General features: G+C 40.2%; 1 protein-coding gene across 8 annotated transcripts in view; it reads left to right on the top strand.

Annotated features, from left to right (window-relative positions):
• Positions 1-22344, top strand: part of SUPT3H (SPT3 homolog, SAGA and STAGA complex component) — a 437116-nt gene that overhangs the window by 266223 nt on the left and 148549 nt on the right. For all 8 annotated transcript variants that reach the window (XM_066359299.1, XM_066359295.1, XM_066359293.1 and 5 more), the window contains one exon: positions 20853-20939. In XM_066359299.1, the coding sequence (XP_066215396.1) occupies positions 20925-20939 (15 nt within the window). In that variant the 5' untranslated portion in view covers positions 20853-20924. The remainder of the gene's footprint in view (positions 1-20852; positions 20940-22344) is intronic.

A 22344-nucleotide genomic window follows, 5' to 3' on the forward strand; every position in this document is an offset into this window, starting at 1 on the left:
AACAAATTTTGGACTATTCACATTATAAGTATAACTTGAGTAGTTTTTGTAAAATAAAATAAAAAATTATGAGGATCTATGTATATTTTTATATTTTATCTTTCAGTGGTTTTGCATGGATGTGTTTGAGACACTGATGAAACTGGCTTTCCTCCCATCCATACATTTTACATACAATTTCATAAATTTCAAGAAATTGAGCCCCAGGATAAGTTTTCTCATTGTTAAAATATTTACCAAATTAAACAGTCACTTTTTAAATTTGAAGACAGTTTAAAAACATGAACTAGTTTAGTTTGCATGTGATACAAGTTAATCGTAGAGATTTTGGAAAAACTATAGAAAGATACAGAGTAAGATGAAAATCACCTATGATTTTACCATCTAGATAAAACTGTTCTGTTTTTTATGTATTTTCTTATTGTCCTTTTCTGTACCTAAAATTTTGCTATAATATTTTTATCTTTACTGTTCATTCAATTTGTAGTCAAATGTTTAAATCTAACATTTTATCATTAAAATGCTTGTTATGGAATAGCCTTAAAAACAATTTCCTTAAAGGCGGTCTAGAATTTCATTGCAATGATTCATCTCTCATTTAATGGAAGCTTAATTCCAGTGCCTTCCTATTTTAAACAACATACAAAATCACATTCATGCTCATAAATTGTTATCACTATCTGATTGTTTTCTAAGATAGAGGCCTAGAAATAGAATTATGGGGTCAGAGGGCGTTCGCTTCTTTAGTACACAATTTGAAATTACCCTCCAGAGGATTGTATCTCTCTAGCATGACTTACTTTCTGAATTCTGCCTTGCAAAGAGGATTAGCGTTTTAAAAATCTGCTAAATTCAGAGGTATAAATTGATAATTTATAGTTGTTTTAATTTGTACTAATGATCACATTTGCCACTTAAATTCTTTTTTAAATGAACTCACTGGGGTGACATTAATATAAGTACACAGGTCTCAGGTGTCCCATTCTGTAATGCCCCATCTGTATGTTGTACTGTGTGTTTGCCACTCCACTTCACGTCTCCTTCCATCACCATTTATCCCCTTGACCCTCTTCTCCTTCCTTATCCCCCTTTCCTCCTGTAAGCACCATACTGTCGTCTGTATCTGTGCGTTTTTCTTTCTTTGTTTAATCCCTTCACCTTTTTAACCCAGCCCCCAACCCCTTTCCCCTCTGACAACTGTCAGCCTGTTCTCTTGTGTCTGTGAATCTGTTTCTGTTTGGTTTGTCAGTTTATTTTGTTCATTAGATTCTACATACAAGTGAAATCATATGGTACTTGTCTTTTTCTGACTGGCTTATTTCACTTGGCTTAGTACTCTACAGGCCCATCCATGCTGTTGCAAAAGGTACTGTTTCCTTTTTTATGGCTGAGTAGTATTCCATTGTGTAAATGTACCACAGCTTTTTTATCCATTCATCTACCAGTGGGCACTTGGTCTGTTTCCAAATCTAGTCACTTATATTCTTATGAGAATTTTTAATTTATCTTATTTGCCCATTTTTTCCTTTAAGGTTCAAATGTTTTTCTTTTCAATTTCTTTTTTTGTATTTAGGGTAGTAACATTTTATGAGCTACTTTAGGATTATTTTTTCAATATACCTTTTAATTTGGTGCATTTTTTATGTTAGAAGTTTTTATTATAAATATAATCCAAGTCACTGATGTTTCCCTCTTCACTACTAATATAAATACTTTTGTGATTGGAATGTTCTCCTTGAGAACACATTAAAATTCACATGTGTTATCGTAAGCTTTACTAATTTATTACATTTTAAATTATGTAGTTTTAATCTATTTGGATGTAAGAAATGAAATAAAGATCTGAGTACTTTCATACGCAGTCTCTTTCTCGCTCTTTGTTCCTTTATCCTTTCTTTTCTCCCTCCATCCATCACCCCTCTTTTACTGAAGCGCCCCTTACTCCAGCCTCCTCCCTTGTACAGTTGTATCATAATTTTCAGTTAGTGTTTTAGTCATTGTTTACATTGTTTTGACTCTGAGATCACCAGAATTTCTAACTCAGTTGTGTAGTATACCTACCGTATTTGCATTTTCTTACTTGCAATATTTACTTGGTTTTCCTTGCAGCAATTTTATATGGATCTACTAGTAATTCGTACCCAGCTCTCACAACTCTCAGTCTCCTCTCAATATAAAGTAAAAGGGTATTTCCCATAATGTCATCTTTGTGGGGAACACCTCTCCCAGAGTCCTCTGTCCACTGCACCAGTCTGGAAGGTGCCTCTCTGGGCTTGCTGTGCATCTACCCTCCTGGGTGGCTCTTCCTTCACATTTTGGGAATTTTCTTCTCTGTGGGATCCCATGTCCTACATTACTTCCTATAAGGAAGTAAACCAACAAAAAGTCTTCCTGTTTTTGTTTTATTCCTTTTTATTTCTGAAACACATTGTCCATTTAGCATCCTAAGAAAGGGTCCGTGGCAGGTGAGTTTGTATATAATTTCCATGTCTTACATTACCTTAGTCTCCTAGACTTCACAGACTGACAGTTTCCCCTATGTGTGAAAACTTTTAGGTTAGAAATTATTTGACCTCAGGATTTTGAAGGCATTTCTTTGTTACTTTCTGGTGTTAAAAGTCGTTGCTGTCTGGTCTGTGGTGGCACAATAGATAGAGCATTGACCTAGAACACTATTCACCGGTTCAAAACCCTGGGCTTGCCTGGTCAAGGCACATATGACAAGCAATCAATGAACAACTAAAATGAAGCGACTATGAGTTGATACTTCTCATTCCTCCCACCTCTCTCCTCTCGCTCTATAAAATCAATAAATAAAATCAAGCTGTTGCTGAGATGGCATTATTATTTTTTCTTCATTATTTCTGTAAGTCCTTGGTACCTACTGTCTGTCCTCAGAATTCTGAATTTTCCCAATGTTCCATCTAGGATGTTTTACATGGTACACACCCCACCTCGGTGGCTTCTGTGATCCTGTCCCCAGCTGTCCTTCCTGTAGCCAGAGTAGCCTCCTTTCCTGTCCCCAGCTGTCCTTCCTGTAGCCAGAGTAGCCTCCTTTCCTTTCCTCCATCATATTCACGGTCTTGCTCAGCGCCTGGCGCCTCCTGTTCCCCTGCATGGAATGTGCTCTCACATATCCACTGCTTACCCCCTTATTTCTGGTTTCTGCTCCAGCGATAACTTAATAATGAGCACTTCCCTGACCATCCTGTATGAAGTAGCAGCCCACCATACCCTCCATCACACCCATCCCGCTTACTTTTTTATTTTGGCAGAGGGATAATTATGACCTATTGATTTATTTGTCTCTTGACCATTAAAACTTAAGCTTCATGGCAGCAGGGGCTTGGTCTATTTTTTCAATGTTGTATCCCCGTCGTTGAGAATTGTGCCTGGTTCTTAATAAATACTTGTGAATAAATAAGAGACTGTGACTTGGTAAGCCCTGTGTCATCCATTGTGGCAGCAGTTAGTGGATTCAGTACAATCTTGTGGTCTTTAGTCCTGGGAAATTGTATTGAATTATTTTTTTTTTGTATTTTTCTGAAGCTGGAAACGAGGAGAGACAGTCAGACAGACTCCCCGCATGCGCCTGACTGGGATCCACCCGGCATGCCCACCAGGGGCGATGCTCTGCCCCTCCGGGGCGTCGCTCTGCCGTGACCAGAGCCACTCCAGCGCCTGGGACAGAGGCCAAGGAGCCATCCCCAGCGCCCGGGCCATCTTTGCTCCAATGGAGCCTTGGCTGCGGGAGGGGAAGAGAGAGACAGAGAGGAAGGGGGGGGGTGGAGAAGCAAATGGGCGCTTCTCCTATGTGCCCTGGCTGGGAATCGAACTCTAGTCCCCCGCACACCAGGCCGACGCTCTACCGCTGAGCCAACCGGCCAGGGCGAATTATTTTTTTAATAACTCTTTTACATCCTTTTTCTCTTCCAGAAGTTATATTTTGGAATGTTAAACCCAAATTAATTCTCCAACTTACCCCTTATTTTTTATTTCTTGTCTTAGTTAATGACTTATACTATCTATTAGGTTTATGTGCTTTGGAGAAATAAAAATGCGAAGTAACTTCTCTACCTGTGGTTTCTTATGAATGAACAGTAATTATTTACATTTATTTACAAATTGGCAGTGCCACAAAAGTAAATAGTTTTTGGTAGTTTTTCACTTCTAATTCATAACTGTGACTGTGGCAATATATAACTAAACAAATTATTTAAACAAATACATGACATAAATATTTATAGGGGCAAAGGAAACACCAGAATCTGTAAATACACGACACCCAAGTCCAGTATGTCTGTGACAGTTCCTCTTCCTGCCTCCACCCTGGTAAGGGACCGGAGAGCAGAGGGCTGGCCAGGCTCTGAGCTAATGCTTTCACATGAACTCCTACGTACGCCCTTTGGGACAGAGCATGGGAAGGGTACAATAGGAATGGAGTTTCCTTGAGAATCTGATATCGGAAACTATGGCAGATGCTGTATATATATAATTTCATATGTTTCGTACACAACCCTGAAATAGAAGTGTCATTATATCCATATTAAAAATGGATTGAAGGTAAGACGCATTAATTACTTAGCACAAGATCACACAGCCAGTGTCAGATGGGAAACATCAACTGATAACTTTGAATTTAATTAAAGTCTTAATAGCACGTTCAGACTTCTAAAATAATTGCTATGTGTCTAAAACTAGATCTGTTATGGACCATATGAAAAAGTCTTCCCCTACAAAAAAACAAAACTCGCTTACATAAGGATATTAACAGAAATTTATCCGACTGTTAAAACTCCATAAAGCTATATTAAACTGCTAATTCTGTTTAGTCCTCTAAAGTACTAAATGTTTACTGGTCAAGTTACTGAATTTTACATATTTAAGTATTAGTTTATATGAGGAAACTATTAAATATTAGTTTACACGAGGAAAATGAAAAAGTTAGCTGTCATGGTTGTAGGATACAGTGGAAACAGGCAGGTGTTGTCTCACAGACTTGTTCAAATCTCACCTTAGTCGTTTAAATGCTCAGATTGTTCCTTATCTATAAAACAATCTGTAAAATACTAATATAATTTAACACATAAGAGAAGAACTAACAGTTTTTAAAATATTTCGGATATCTTGTAGTATGTTCAGTACATGCCAGTACATGTTCTTGTTTCTTTTATTATTGGTATTACCCTTCCCTAAGTTCAGTCTTGGCCTCTAGAATTGCAGTTTCCATCATTGGCCACGTTGTTTACTTGGAAGAGAATGCTTTCCACTCATTGCTATTTTAAATTATCTGAACAAAAATATTTTGAAAAGGGGATGAAGAACATTCTACTTTGGGGTTTCGGGGAAAGTGGCCCCCTAGGGTTATCCTTGGTAAGGGATGACTCACGGAAATGGGTATCTCGTGTGTGTAATCCAGATCCACTTTCCACCCTTTTTCTTCCTCTGTATCCCGGGAGGCTCATCTCCTTAGATCCCTCTTGCCCTCTGACTTCTGGTTGAGCGTGGCCAGCAGGAGGCACCCGCGGGAGAGCTGAGAGTGGAGGAGTGTGAGGCCAAGGGTGGCCGCGTCCGGTCAGGGGACTTCTCCAGCGCTCAGGTTCAGGTGACAGCTGCCTTCCCCTTCATGCTCTAAGCCAGTGATTTTCAACCTTTCTCATCTTATGGCACAAATAAACTAATTACTGGAATTCTGCGGCTTACCAAAAGTATATATTTTTTTGCCAATGTGACAGACAAATAAGTAGTAATTTTGATTGATGTACAAAAAAATAATAATAATAGTAATTACCTATGCTTTTTACTTCAGAGTGACCTTTTAAAAAATCAGGTGCCTATATTTGTTTATAAGGGTTTCTAGTACCAAGAATTAACCAATCAGATGCAACCTTATTATGCAATGTGACCAATAAAGTGCATCTCTATTATATAACCTATGTATTTATGGTTCAAGACAGGGCATTCACACCGGATAGCTGTTGTTGGCTGTTCTCATTTTATTTCACAGTCTCAGGGAAAAGAGGGCAGTGCCTCTGACTAAATAGTCAAGTATTGCATGTTTTAAAAATACTTGCGGCCCGCCAGTTGAAAATCACTGCTCTAAACCTTGGTTTAATAATTGTTTCCTTTTGTTGTTAGGTCAGGGAGGGTACCACACTCTCCTTTGTGGTTTCCCTAAATCCTTCTTACGTCTTTGTAAATAGCTTATAATTAAACTCTTCTCCAATTACCTAGTTTATGCTATTCTTTTTCCTTCCAAGCCCTTGACTGAAACATATATTCAGTTAATATCAATGATCCCACATGGGTCATCCCTAAAGATGTCCAGACACACTTATATCATCTGAGATTCAGCCAGAGAAATTGTAAAAGCTGAGGTTTTTTTCCAAATCCCGATTAGAGACTAGGAGACACGGTTTGATTTGCCTTTAGACTAGAAATTCATCGGGCTAAAACCAGGTTAGTTTAGTGTATTTTCTTTAGACATTTTAGATACTCTGTAGCAATGTCTTTGAGACTTTCTTCAGATTAGGAACCTTCACGTAGCCTATGGCCTCCTTGTGGGACATTTGCAGAAGTGTTAGCTTAATATATTCTTCAACATAGTATATGTTATAGTACTTATTTCCTATTTCTTTTATTTTTCAGCATTAACTTTGCTGCTTTGATTTTCAACAAAAATATGTTTAACTTACTTGAAATAAAATTTTTATAATAATCCTAACATCTATCATTTATTGCAAATCTTACCTAAAAACTAAGCAGTCTGTAGACTGTGAGACGATGAACTGTGCTTTGATGTTGTCCCTCTTTGCTTGCATTGCTCTGCTTCTGGTTAGTGGAATTTCCAGTCTGAGCTCAGTGATTGGCCTCTACCGGGTGTTCAGTAAGTATGTATGGGACAGACCAGGGGCCAGTGTTCAATTTAAAACAGTACATTTTTAGTATTCATCCTTGCTTATCAGGTTAGCCTCATCTATGAGACTAGTTTTAAAGATTTCCCCTTGTGTGGCTTTTCTTTTAGAACTATCACTGCCCTAAGAATCCACACAAAGAAATAAAAAACCAAATTGTTGGGCAGATATTATGTTTTAGGCGTTTTAATGTTTATTTTTCCTTCCTCAATTGTTGTTTTTAATATCCCTGCAGGATAACTGTTACAATTCCTGGGTTTCTTTGTTTTGCTTAGTCAGTACAGTCTCAGCTGTGTTTAGTTACAAGCCACGTTTGCATAGGACGCGCACTAGGACCCAGCAGCCCTCGGTCTTCCCTCCTCCTCTGGTCACTGGGCCTGTTTACATGGACCAGTCCCACAGCTGCCTGTCTCACGTGGCTTAACTGCCATTCACTTCGTTCTCACACACAAGAGTCGTGAGTTGGCATTCCGGAAGGGAAGCCTTATTGCAAAGCTCTCTCACGACAGTGTCACCCCCAAATAAATTCAACTTTAAAAATCCCAGGATGGTCAGTGGTGAGCTGGCTGAAAGTATGCAAAGTGCCCAGGAAGCACATTGGGAAGAGGGGGTGTGGGGTCTGTGCTTAGGTCAGCAGGGACCCCAGAGAGGCCGTGGCACCTCGCTCATCCTTGATGCTGTCGCTGGCTCCGAGTGAGGCCGTGGCAGTGTTTTTGGGTGGTTGTCCCATTCTATCCTGATGTGAATGAATCTCAGGAATATTCTGGTTTTGGTGTTAGTTACAAATCTAAAACATTTTCTGTTCACCAAATTATCAGTGGACTCCTTTATCCCTTTTCTTACATAGATTGCTGTTTCACCTCATTCCTAACTAAGGACGATCCATCCCTAAGCAGTATTGTGTGCTTTTATTGTGTTTTATCTCTCTACACCTGCTTCCACCACAGTGACCTGTGAGTGTAACAAGATTTGTGCTGCTTCACCCTGTTAGTAACTGAATCCTGTCTAGTAACCTTTTACTTTCTTGAGTGGCATGTAGGACTGCCATCTGAGCCTGGGGAACTTGGCATTTCATTTAGCTTTACATATATCTACTACATCTCATTTGACAAATATTATATACAATGTTGATTTGGATACAAAATTTGAATAAGAGCGACTTTCTCTGACAACTGAGAGGGAAGTATATACAAATTTTCTCTGTTCATCATATGGTAAAAGCATAGGGCAATTGGAAACGGATAGGGACCAGTCTCTTTTTATGCAGTAACAATTGCATCGCTTTAATCCCGTTTTGCAACAGTCTTTGGCTTTCAAATGTAATTGCAACTATTTGATGGGACACTGGAATAATTAACTATATCACCTGCTGGTTTGTGTACCATGGTAAGCATTATGGTGAAATTACTCATTCATGCTAAGTTAGGTAGGTTGCTGTTTATAGTGTTTATTTACCTAAGTGGATTTTCCTTTGAAAACTGACTCCCATCTGAACCTCACCAGGTTGTACTATTTCTTCTTGTGATTCTTCTTTTTTATGTCTGCTCTCATTGACATAAGTGATTTATTAAAGAGCCAAAAGTCAACTATAGCTGGGGTTGGATGCTGGAATCAGCATGTGAAGGCGGGAAGGACCGTTGCAGCTCATTTGATGTCCCCCTCCCTTTAGTTCTCACTTGAGGAAACTGAGGACCAGAAAAAGCAGCCCAGCTACGTCTACGTACTCCGTCCAACCAAACCTTCAAAACTACATTCACACTGAGATGTGCATTATATTTCATTTGAGGCGATTCTATATGAGAGGTTATGAGAGAAGCTAGTTTTCTATCAGAAGAAGCTCATGTAGTTTTTTTCTTTTAATTTTTGAGGAGAGTTGCTTTCTTACAATGCATAAGAAAGTGATTCTAGTGATATATACATACGTGTATGAGTGTGTATATATACAAATATATATGTATATATCCACACAAACTATTTACACCCTACATTTGTTTATGGTAAAATAAATCATTAGTTCCAAGTAATAGTCCAATAATAGCCCTTAGTCTTTGTGAATACTAGAAGTTATAAACCTTTTTATGATCACTCTGAAATTTCTCAATCTAAATAAATGCATAGCATTTATTCTGAATTTACTACATGTTGCATGACATTATCTCACTTAAACATCAAACCGGAGCCATTTTTTAAATTTTTATGAGAGGGAAATAGTCAACGTGGTTTTAGAAACTTCTTTACAGTACTGATTTTTGAAAACATCTTCATTAAACTACTTGTGAAGTCAGTTTGTATGGTGCTGTACATGGAGGTAGTCTGATGAGTTAAACCATAAAATCAGGTAATAACGGAAATTATTATCAGGAGCATCCTGCAGGATACGCGTCCCTAGCAGAGCAGAAGGCACCCTGCCTAGTGTCACACAGACCCGTGCCCTCCTAGTGCAGGAGCATCCTGCAGGATACGCGTTCCTAGCAGAGCAGAAGGCACCCTGCCTAGTGTCACACAGACCCGTGCCCTCCTAGTGCACGGAGCATCCTGCAGGATACGCGTTCCTAGCAGAGCAGAAGGCACCCTGCCTAGTGTCACACAGACCCGTGCCCTCCTAGTGCACGGAGCATCCTGCAGGATACGCGTTCCTAGCAGAGCAGAAGGCACCCTGCCTAGTGTCACACAGACCCGTGCCCTCCGCGCAGGAGCATCCTGCAGGATACGCGTTCCTAGCAGAGCAGAAGGCACCCTGCCTAGTGTCACACAGACCCGTGCCCTCCTAGTGCACGGAGCATCCTGCAGGATACGCGTCCCTAGCAGAGTAGAAGGCACCCTGCCTAGTATGACAGCAGACCCGTGCCCTCCTAGTGCACGGAGCATCCTGCAGGATACGCGTTCCTAGCAGAGCAGAAGGCACCCTGCCTAGTGTCACACAGACCCGTGCCCTCCGCGCAGGAGCATCCTGCAGGATACGCGTTCCTAGCAGAGCAGAAGGCACCCTGCCTAGTGTCACACAGACCCGTGCCCTCCTAGTGCACGGAGCATCCTGCAGGATACGCGTTCCTAGCAGAGCAGAAGGCACCCTGCCTAGTGTCACACAGACCCGTGCCCTCCTAGTGCACGGAGCATCCTGCAGGATACGCGTTCCTAGCAGAGTAGAAGGCACCCTGCCTAGTATGACAGCAGACCCGTGCCCTCCGCGCAGGAGCATCCTGCAGGATACGCGTTCCTAGCAGAGCAGAAGGCACCCTGCCTAGTGTCACACAGACCCGTACCCTCCGCGCAGGAGCATCCTGCAGGATACGTGTTCCTAGCAGAGCAGAAGGCACCCTGCCTAGTATCACATAGACCCGTACCCTCCGCGCAGGAGCATCCTGCAGGATACGCGTTCCTAGCAGAGCAGAAGGCACCCTGCCTAGTGTCACACAGACCCGTGCCCTCCTAGTGCACGGAGCATCCTGCAGGATACGCGTTCCTAGCAGAGCAGAAGGCACCCTGCCTAGTGTCACACAGACCCGTGCCCTCCTAGTGCAGGAGCATCCTGCAGGATACGCGTTCCTAGCAGAGCAGAAGGCACCCTGCCTAGTGTCACACAGACCTGTGCCCTCCTAGTGCACGGAGCATCCTGCAGGATACGCGTTCCTAGCAGAGCAGAAGGCACCCTGCCTAGTGTCACACAGACCCGTACCCTCCTAGTGCACGGAGCATTCTGCAGGATACGCGTTCCTAGCAGAGTAGAAAGCACCCTGCCTAGTGTCACACAGACCCGTGCCCTCCTAGTGCAGGAGCATCCTGCAGGATACGCGTTCCTAGCAGAGCAGAAGGCACCCTGCCTAGTATGACAGCAGACCCGTGCCCTCCGCGCAGGAGCATCCTGCAGGATACGCGTTCCTAGCAGAGTAGAAGGCACCCTGCCTAGTGTCACACAGACCCTTACCCTCCTAGTGCACGGAGCATCCTGCAGGATACGCGTTCCTAGCAGAGCAGAAGGCACCCTGCCTAGTGTCACACAGACCCGTGCCCTCCTAGTGCACGGAGCATCCTGCAGGATACGCGTTCCTAGCAGAGCAGAAGGCACCCTGCCTAGTGTCACACAGACCCGTGCCCTCCTAGTGCACGGAGCATCCTGCAGGATACGCGTTCCTAGCAGAGCAGAAGGCACCCTGCCTAGTGTCACACAGACCCGTGCCCTCCTAGTGCACGGAGCATCCTGCAGGATACGCGTTCCTAGCAGAGCAGAAGGCACCCTGCCTAGTGTCACACAGACCCGTGCCCTCCTAGTGCACGGAGCATCCTGCAGGATACGCGTTCCTAGCAGAGCAGAAGGCACCCTGCCTAGTGTCACACAGACCTGTGCCCTCCTAGTGCACGGAGCGGGTCAGGTGCTGAGACCCAGCATTGGAAGCTGCAGCTCTGAAATTCTAAAGTTTATTCTCTCTCCATGGGTTTTCTAATTGCTTTTGACAAAACAAGGGAACTAATAATAGAGATAGAATTAGAAAATCCGTTTTCCTCATAATTGTTCTTTGTTTGCCATCACTTGATTCTTTCTATTTGATAATTTTTTTCTAATCATTACATCAGTCTGTGTGTGGTCTGGTGTAATTCGGCGCTTTTGGTACTTTGATCTATGAGGATTTAGTATAAGACCTATGTTTATTCCTAAACATTTTAGGATAAAATGAAATCAGATTATCATGAAAAATTAGGCAGAGTTCCAAGGAACAGTAATTAACTCAGACTTTAGTCCTTTGGAGAAGTAAGTAATGAGTGCAACTCTCAGTAGACACCTTTTTAGAAATGTGGACAGAAGGGAATATGGAGAGAGGCACAGATAGGACAAGAAATAAGAAGAGGAAAGAAAGGTATTGTTGCCCTGGCCAGATAGTGCAACTGACAGGAGCATTGTCCAGATGCGCCAAGGCCGCAGCTTTATCCCCGGCCAGGGCACGTACAAGAACCAGCCAGTGAAGGCGGAACTGTGGGGAGCAGCAAACTGATGTTTCTCTCTCTCCCTCCCTTTCTTTCTAAAATCATTTTTTAAAAAGGGTATTGTTAAATGTAGACAAGGATAGTACACATTCTGTAGGCTACTAAATATTTCTGTGCTTCTAAAATTTTAAGAAATGCAACTGAAATAAATACCTTTGGACTCTTAAACTGTACCATTTTTCAGTTATTGAGTAACAGAAAACTATACATAATGTTGAACAAATTCAAGATATGCCTCCATCTTTCTACAATTTTAATTGTATTTTAGCTTAAATATCAATAGTTAAATAGTATTTTAGCTTAAATATCAATAGTTAAATAGTATTTTAGTTTCAATAGAAAATAAATAGTTAAAATAGATATATATACTTTACAGAGACAGAGTGAGAGTCAGAGAGAGGGCTAGATAGGGACAGACAGACAGGAACAGAGAGAGATGAGAAACATCAATCATCAGTTTTTCATTGTGACACCTTAGTTGTTCATTGATTGCTTTCTCATATGTGCCTTGACCATGGGCCTTCAGCAGACCGAGTAACCCCTTGCTCAAGCCAGCGACCTTGGGTCCAAGCTCGTGAGCTTTGCTCACACCAGATGAGCCCGTGCTCAAGCTGGCAACCTCGGAGTCTCGAACCTGGGTCTTCTGCATCCCAGTTTGATGCTCTATCCACTGCACCACCACCTGGTCAAGCTAGTTAAAATATTAATAGTATTAAGTATAGCTAGTTAATAGTATAGTATTTAAACTATAATATAGAATTTAAAGTATAATATTACTTAAACTATAGTCTGTTATAGAATAGTATAGAATTTAAGGTATATTAATTAAACTATAATCTACTTTCTGACTTTAATTTCAACTTTTAAAAATTTCCAAAATAGTCTTTTGCATACTTTCAAAACTTGGTGTGTTTAGACTTGAAAGTTTAGACTTGAAACTCTTCTGCATATAAGTTATGAATAACTTTCAAGTGTTGCTGTTCTCCTAATTTCACATTTAAATAAGTGTAACCAAAGAATTAGTTCCTTGTCAAGGTTGCTGTTCCAATATAGTAACTGCAGTCATTGTTTATTGGAAGTTTTTCTGCTTTGCAGGCATATTGATTGTGGCTTGGCAATTCATATACATGTGTGAGTGTGTGTGTGTGTATGTGTATGAATTCTTTGAGCCATGAGATATTGATAATTATAGCCTTATCATATTTTTTTAAAACTTGACTTAACTGTGTTTGACTTACTATTCTAAAAAGAAGAGTTAAAGTGAACTCTAAAAAGTTAGACACATCTTTTATCAATTTACATACTTGTTTATGTTTCAAATGTCTAAGACAGTGGAAGACTAGTCACCAAAAAAGAATAAGGAGATCATATGATAGGAAAATACGAAGTCAAATAGCTAACATTTATAGTGTTCTGAATGTTAACTGTATTTAGTTACAAGTTCTTTTCCTTTCAAACACTTGTTTAGTTCTTCGTCCTTAAGCTGTGTCTGCATGAAGCAACTGGTATGATTGTTTTGATCCAAACCTTCTTTTGGTCAACCATTTCTTTGCCAGCAATGAAGATGTTTAGAAAGGCAAATAAAATGCTTCTTTGGTTAGACTTTTCTTTGTGATATAAGGCTTGATTTAGTGATGTACTTTCCTGTATTGTGAATGAGAAGTTAATCTCGGGGAGAAAGACAAGTGGCTTGATGTTAGGCATTGATTATTAAGTTTCAGTTTTGTGTACGTAGACATAGGTTTGCTGTGGGGTAAATGAGATAAGATGCAGAAGACATGACAGGTAGGATGGTACCTCCAGTAAATGTTACCATAAAAGAAAGGGCGGGAGCATCAGCCTCTGTTTACACGTGGGCGGTGCATTTCCTTATCTTCACACTTGCTCAAAACTCCACTAAATGACCACATTATTACTTTAAAAGGCATAAGCCTACAAAGACAAAATGGGAGAGGATGAAATAGCAGATGAGAGAGGTCAAGAAATTCTGGAAGCTTAAAACGTGGTTAGAAATGGTAAAGGTTTAACAGATCTGAGAGAAATGTAACCTTGGAACCCGGAAAAGATCAGGATTAAAAGTATTCCTGAAGCAAAAGTCTTGGATGGATGAGAGCAGGAGGGTTGGTAGAAAGGGAAAGAGCCGTTTCATCCAGCACCCTATCAAGACCACATAGGCATTCTCTCACCCCTTTGCCACTACGGCGAGTTCATCCTGGTTTGCTCTCTGGAAAGGGTGAGTAAAAAGGAGGCCTCTTTGTGACATGGCTTTCAACAGGCTTGCCTGTTAGTGTTTGTTTGTTTGTCAAAAAGGAAAGATCCAAGAAGGACTTAGCCAGAAACTAAAGGAGAGTGCCTCGGACGTGGTTAAAAGGGAATACTTTCAGGATGTTAATGATTATGAAATCATCAAATGAATTTTGCTGTACTTTTAGAACCTTTTGGAACTTGAGAGAAATCTCTCCGCTGAGTTTACGTGGGCGGCAGCCAAATGCAGGGGTTATTGACTTCATGTAGCTCGATTCATTTTATTATCGATGGTAAAACTGAAAATCATGGAGGGAAATAGAATGTCAACATTTAAGATTTATACACTGCCTGTTGGAAATGGTGGTCTTGGACCCAGAGATATTATTTGAAAGGAAGTTGGAAGGTGAGAAGGTTAGGTAATTGGTTGAGGAAGATAAAGAAAAAACTTATTGACGAGTACAATTAAGGTATTGTAAGCTGAGCACATAATTTCCATGTCTAAGCTAGGTAATAAACACTATAGTATATGAAGATAATTATCTTTTTCTTTGAGAAAATTATTTTGAAGCCTGTATTTTAAAGAAGAAAATGCATCTCACAAAGAATCAAGAAATTCTCTTAATATAAGTAAAGTACTGTACTCTATTCATCAGAATTCCCCAGAAAAAAAAATGAAAAAAAAGAAACAGTAGGCTATATGTGTAAGTATATGTGAACAGATAGCCAGACAGACAAGGAATCAGCTCACATGATTACGGAGGCTGAGAAGTCCCAAGTTCTGTCACTGGCAAGCTGGAGACCCAGGAGAAGTGTACTCTGGTGTCAGATCCAGTCCAAAAGCCTGAGGACTAGGAGATGCTTCATTCCAAGTCAGAAGGCTGGAGACTGCTCAGGGCCCAGTTCAAAGCGGTCAGGAAGGATTCCCTCCTATTTAACCTTTTTGTTCTATAGTCATGTAGCACATAATGACAGCTGGTCAACAACAGACCACCAGCGATGGTGGTCCCATCAGACTATAATGGAGCTGAAAATCTCCCATCAGTTAGTGACCTTATAGCGCCCTCGTGGAACACGTTTTGTGTTTGTGCGGATGCTGGGAGAAAGAAGGCCACTGTGCTGCGAGTGTACAGAAGCACAGCCCATGCAGTGAGTGCAGTACACGGTACTCGATACTGATCAAATGACTGTGTTACTGGCTTATGTGTTCACTATACTTCCCTTCACTATTGTAAAGTGTACTCTTTCTACTTATTTAAAAAAGAGAGGTTTGCTGTAAAACAGCAAATCACGTTATACCAGTAGCAGCCTCGTACTGTTGTGTTAATTGAATATCTTTTTCTTTTTTGTGTGACAGAGACAGAGAGGGACAGATAGGGACAGACAGGAAGGGAAAGAGATGAGAAGCATCACTTCTTTATTTCAGCCCCTTAGTTGTTCATTGATTGCTTTCTCAAATGTGCCTTACCGGGGGGCTACAGCAGAGCAAGTGACCCCTTGCTCAAGCCAGCAACCTTGGGCTCAAGTTGGTGAGCCTTGCTCAAAGCAGATGAATTCACGCTCAAGCTGACAACCTTGGGGTTTCGAACCTGGGTCCTCCGCGTCCCAGTCTAATGCTGTATCCACTGTACCATCACCTTGTCAGGCTGAATATCTTGATTGTACCATTTTCTCTTGTGCTTGATTTAATCTCCTGTTGTTTTGTACAGTAACATGCTGTACAGAGATGTGTAGCCTAGGAGCAATAGGCTACACCAGTGGTCCACAAAGTGCAGCTTGCCAGCCACGTGCGGCCCTTTGGCCCCTTGAATGTGGCTCTTTGGTCAGCTTAGGAGAACCCTAATTAAGTTAATAACAATGTACCTACCTATATAGTTTAAGTTTAAAAAATTTGGCTCTCAAAGAAATTTCAATCATTGTACTGTTGATATTTGGCTCTGTTGACTAATGAGTTGGCCGACCACTGGGCTGTACCAAATAGCCTAGGTGTATAGTAGGCTATATCACTTAGATTTGTGTAAATGTTTGCACAAAAATAAAGTTGCCTAGCAATACATTTTTTAGAACATATCTCAGCTATTAGGTTGTGCATGACTGTATTCAGTTTTTCAACTGATTGTTTGAGGACCACCCACATTAGGGAGGGCAATCTCCTTTACTCAGTCAACTGATTCAAATAATAATCTCATCGAGAAATCCCCTCAAAATCATACCCAGAGTAATGTTTGACCCATGGCCCAATCAGGTTGACAAATAAAAGTAACCAACACAAATACACAAAGGCATAAGATTAAACTGAAATTACTGGAGCTTTAATGTAGAAAAATATGAAAAACTGAACCATAATGAGAACAAAAGTATAAAAGGCAATCTATGAGACCTCATTGAAGTTAGATAATGGTAAAATATTATAGATCTTGGAACAAGAATTATGGACATTATTTTTAAGAAAGATAATTTTAGCACTTAAATCTAGATGCATCAGAATATGAAGACATTGAAATTTAGAAACCAGTGAGCAAGAAGCCCCTGAAGACCTAGATTGGAGTAAATACTGTGAAACAAAATCTGGCTACAGGGAGGTGAAGAGGGTGAGTTTCCTTTGAGAGCAGGTGCTTTGGGGAGAAGATACATAGTTTATGATGCAAGAGAAAATTCCAGAAAATTATCATTGAACCTGTTAAGTGTTATTTCTTTTTCTTGAATTTCCAGAAAAACAAACCTCTTATTGTCAGGTTTTCTTTTCTTTTCTTTTTTGAATTAAGTGAGAGCAGAGGAGGCAGAGAGAAAGATCCACCTGACAAGCCCTCTGTGGGGCCATGCTCTGCCCATCTGGAGTGTTGCTCAGCATCCAAGCTATTTTTAGCACCTGAGGTGGAGGCCAAAAACCATCCTCAGCCCCTGGGCCAGCTGGAGCCAATCAAGCCATGGCGGTGGGAAGGGAGTGGCGGGTTAGAGATGCAGATGGTTGCTTCTCTTGTATGCCCTGACCAGAATCAAACCCAGGACATCCACATGCTGGGCTGACACTCGACCACTGAGCCAACTGTCCAGGGCTGTCTTGTCATGTTTTCTAATCCAAATTCATGTGATATCTTTTTCTGAAACTTAATTGAAATTCAAAAAGAAAGAAAAGAACTTGAGCAGATGAAAACAAACAAAATCAACATATATTGATGAAAATATAAGAATAAAAATTGAGTCTGAATGTTAGTATCATTGACAACAATGAGAAATTTAGAAGAGATTTATTTGTAGGAATACAAAATGAGGAATTTAAGATGACATGTAAAATTTAAAGTATGAAATATTAAAATGCCAACATGATGAGTGTTAATATGCCAGGGGAAATTTTTGTCTTGTAAACAATAATTACAACTGTATTATTGTTTTTGTTTACTTTGAAGAATAAAAATATGTATCAGAAAAAAAACAGTGCTGTAAAAGAGTTGCTATTATGTTAAAATGATAATGTCTTTTAGCAAAATATCTGAAGGTACAAATAAACCTTTGTAAGGTAGCTATTACCATGCCTATATAGTTAACAAAGTTTACGTTGTGCACTCATTCAACTAGCATTTGGTTTTAAAGTGATTTTCTACTGTCACTTCTTGCATATTGTCTAATGCAATTAAATATATGTCAGTTTCATATTTTATTTATTTTTTTATTTTTTACAGAGACAGAGAGTGGGTCAGAGAGAGGGATAGATAGGGACAGACAGACAGGAACGGAGAGAGATGAGAAGCATCAATCATTAGTTTTTCATTGCGCATTGCAACACCTTAGTTGTTCATTGATTGTCTTCTCAAACGTGCCTTGACTGTGGGCCTTCAGCAGACCCAGTAACCCCTTGCTTGAGTCAGTGACCTTGAGTCCAAGCTGGTGAGCTTTTGCTCAAACCAGATGAGCCCACACTCAAGCTGAAGACCTCGGGGTCTCAAACCTGGGTCCTCTGCATCCCAGTCCAACGCTCTATCCACTGCGCCACCGCCTGGTCAGGCTGTATGTCAGTTTTATTGTAATAAAAATTTATGTTATTTTAATTACTGACTTGCTACAGGGAATAATGAAGTATAACTTCCATTTATTTGCAAAGATTAAGAAATTGAGGAGTTTAGAATATAGAATCAACTTTTTGAGGCACTGAAGGCATTCGGAATTTTTTGGGGGGGTTTCCTGGTTCTGGTATTCTTTTTTTTTTTTTTCACATTAAATGCCCCGGTCCTACCTGAACAGTCATAATGCAGTAGATTGAGCATCAGTCTGGGATGCTGAGGGCCCCAATTCGAAACCTTGAGGTTGCTGGCCTGAGCGCGGGGATGCTGGCTTGAGCAAAGGGTCCCTGGCTCACTGGCTCTGCTTGAATCCCCAACCCCCACTCCTGTCAAGACACATATGAGAAGCAGTCAATAAAAAACTAAAGTGAAGCAACAAGTTATAGTGCTTCTTATTTCTCTCCTCCCTCCCCCTCCTGCCTTGAATGAATGAACGAATGAATAAACCAGTCCTGAGCTCAGCATCCTGTGGAACTGGAATGCCAAGCTGCCAACCTGTTTTTTAAGCTTGTGTTGTCAAAGAGGAGTTTCTTTCCTCTTTCTGGTAGATGCTGAGAAATACCTCTAGAGGTAAGCTAATGGGCAGTATGCACTTTAACCTGCTCTCCTCACTTGGTAAAGGAAAGGAGGCCAGCATCGGGAGAGGTGAATTTGGCTCGTGGGACCTGAGGGCCAGGTAGGCCTGGTGAGCTAACACAATGCTAGCTTTACGTCCTGAGAATTCACTGCTTGGGGGTCCAAGGCATGTTAGAAAGAGCTGGTAGTGCTAGTGTTATCAAGGACACCCCGTTGGGTGAGGGAAATGAGCACATTGGGTGGGTGAACACTAAGAGATTTCCTGCTAATTATGACAGCATAACCATGACATAAATTCTGGATCCTTACAGTAGTTGCGTACTAGATTTGAAAAGGTGTTTTAAAATGCCTGACCCTTCTATGTCTTTCTTTTTCATTTTCTCTTTTTTCCTAGTTAATATGTTTGTAAACTAACCTTTTTGAGAGTGTTGTAAATACAGATTATGTAGCTGTGGTGTGGATAAACAGTGGGCTAATTGGGAAAGCTGTTGAGGGATATACTTATCCCGACCCTTCCTGACCCTGAGGGACGTGACTGCTACGTGGGTGGTACTCGCAGCACTGCCTCCTGGTTCTCCGCGTGTGTGCGGACGGAGGGGACCGAGCCCTCTTCTTCTCCACCCTGACAGCATTTATTTTAGACTCTGATAGAAATGTTTTTGATTGAAAAAAAAAATATGTGTATACACATTTCCCTGCTACCCTTCTATGTTTTAGAATAATATGTTTAAGTTTTTCCTGCTGAAAACTTTTAGGTCCTTTCTGGATAGATACATCATCTTTTTAAAAAAACTTTTCACCCAAGATTTCTTTTTAAATGGTTCACAGTTAAATTTAAATTTCTATATTTAGGTAGAATGATGTTTATATACCAACCACCAGTATCCAGGAAATTCAGTGGTAAGGCTGACACATAGGGAGTTTATAGTCTATTTTGTAGACTGTGTATTTAGACAAGGTTTGAAGCTTGCTGAGCAAACTCCCTTCAACATTCAGGCAGAATTTCTTCAGTACAAACGCACTATTTGATTTCTTATAATTGTTAAGATAACAGTGTGTCACTTTTTAAAGATTAGTTCTCAGTAATATGTGTTAGATTTATTCCTTTCAAAGAACGATGCATTCAGGAACAGCTTTTATATGTAAATATTTTTATAATATTGGATAGAGTTGGTTTGGTGCAGTCACCACGGTGTGATCAAGTTTGAAGGACGTTACGGGCACATTTTCATAGTGTTTTTTCTCCAGCATCTTTATTTTTTTCAGCTGCATGTATTTTATGTTCCTTCCATCTAATCAAAATAAGAAACTGATTTTATTTTGCCTGTGCCAAAAAATAGAACTATCATTTTTCACATTCTTTTATTTTCCAGGTCATTTTTAAGTCAGATTGTGTTTCTAGGGCTTCTGAATTCCAGAAAGCTCCCGACTCTGTAGCTACAAGGGCCCAGACGGACATTGCAGGGGGAATCTAACTTTTCGTGCAGTGTGTTTTGTGTTGTGCATTCCAGAGACAGTTAACGTTTTGTGTGCATGTGATTAGTGTGGAAAGAAATTAATGCAGTCCCGTATTATGATTTATGGACTGAATCCTTTGCCCACTGAAGACTTGCCAAAACGAGAACTATTTTTTTTCCTTTGGATATTAGAAACAGCTACTGTTTTTGTTGATCTTTTAAAGGTCTGAATGGGCCTATTTCAAATCATACCAGCATGGGAGCTCAGATTAATAATATACTTATTCAACTAGTGATACTGAGTGAAACCATTGCTCACATGGATATGAGGATACAATTTCATAAAATTATTTTCAGGTGCATTAATGCATTTCTGGAAGCTGCACATGATTTTTCTTTTGCATGAAAGAAATCAAGGATTTCTGTTTATTGTATCAGTTACAGGTGGGCTTATGAGTTAATTTAATAGCATTTTTTTATACCTTAAAACATAAGACATTTTACTTTGAAAAACAGCAATGTGATTGCTGGATTATTACCAAAAAACTTTAACCCTTAGTATATTTATCTTTCTTGAGACATCAGATTATTGAGAAAAATTCCTCAATTTTTTTTGTTGGTAGTTGCAGCAAGCTGCCGAAGTTTCTCAGCTTCGGGGAGCAAGGGTGATATCGGCTGAAGATCTTCTGTTTTTGATGCGCAAAGACAAGGTAATATAAAAATGTTTCACTGAATAACATGCCATGTTTGGGTCATTATACTTAAATCTAATATTTAATTATTTGGCTAATTATACTTAAATAATGAAACTAAATGTCCTTGTTATATAGCTTTCCAATTGGAATTGGAACTGTTGAACTGATATTTTATAGTCTCATAGCTTGCATCACAAAATAGTTTGCTATAAGAGAATTGATTTTTTTAACATGGTGAAGGGCACGTATGTAAAATGATGTTGACAACTAATTCTCGCTTATTTGTATCTGTCTATTTAGACATATTCATTGCTACATAATATTCATTGAATATTCACTGTTGTGATAAGTAAGATATAACTGATTGGCATATTAAATTTTCTTCTAATTTTATACAGTTTTATAGGCTTTCAGAGAGTAATTTTTTTAAACTTGGAATACAAAGTTTATTCTGTGACACGAGTTTATAGAAAATAGAAAAGCAATCAAGATGTGTATTCCAATAGCATATATATGTGTGTGTGTGTATGTTTTTATACACACACACACACACACACACACATACCATAATGTCTAGTGCAGTTATTTTATGCTTAAAGACCTACCTTTCTCTATTCTTCTAACACTGGTATCAAAATATCTAAGCTGGTATTTACATATCTAATTTTGTCATAACTCTCTCCTGGAGTAGCTAGTTGAAAATATTTTATAAATTTTACATGTTTTAATAAGTTTCATCTAAAACAGGCGTCCCCAAACTACGGCCCGCGGGCTGCATGTGGCCCCCTGAGGCCATTTATCCGCCCCCCCCCCACACTCCCGGAAGGGGCACCTCTTTCATTGGTGGTCAGTGAGAGGAGCACTGTATGTGGCGGCCCTCCAATGGTCTGAGGGACAATGAACTGGCCCCCTGTGTAAAAAGTTTGGGGACCTCTGATCTAAAGGATACATGGAAAACAGTAAGTGGATAATCCCAGTGACGAATGTCATCACAAGTGACAAGCAGTGCCTAGTTCCCAGTGTTCCACCTCTCACTGCGCCATTGGGTCTCCCTGGCCTTCAGTGACTCACCGTTCCGTTTCTCTGCCACCATTTTCATGTGCCTGGAGCTCTGCTTTTTATCAAAAGGCTTTCCGTCTGACCCCTTGGATAAACTTTTGGCTCATTAACTTTTAAGTAGCATGAGGAATAAAAAGGAAGAGAAAAGGAACGTCTTCACTTTCAAGAAGATATCATCTAGTTTAGAAAACCTAGATGATTAAATTGAAAGCATTTTAAGACTCAACAAAATTTTAGGGTTATGGGATTAAATGTAAGATGTAGAGAATGTAGGATTATTCAAAGTGGAGGTTTTCGCCTGTGGTAAGACTCGTGAGATGATATGTAGAATAGACCAAATGGAAAAGAACTGACCAGGATG

The sequence above is a fragment of the Saccopteryx leptura genome, chromosome 1 (genome assembly GCF_036850995.1).
Source record: "Saccopteryx leptura isolate mSacLep1 chromosome 1, mSacLep1_pri_phased_curated, whole genome shotgun sequence".
In the NCBI taxonomy this organism is placed as follows: domain Eukaryota; kingdom Metazoa; phylum Chordata; class Mammalia; order Chiroptera; family Emballonuridae; genus Saccopteryx; species Saccopteryx leptura.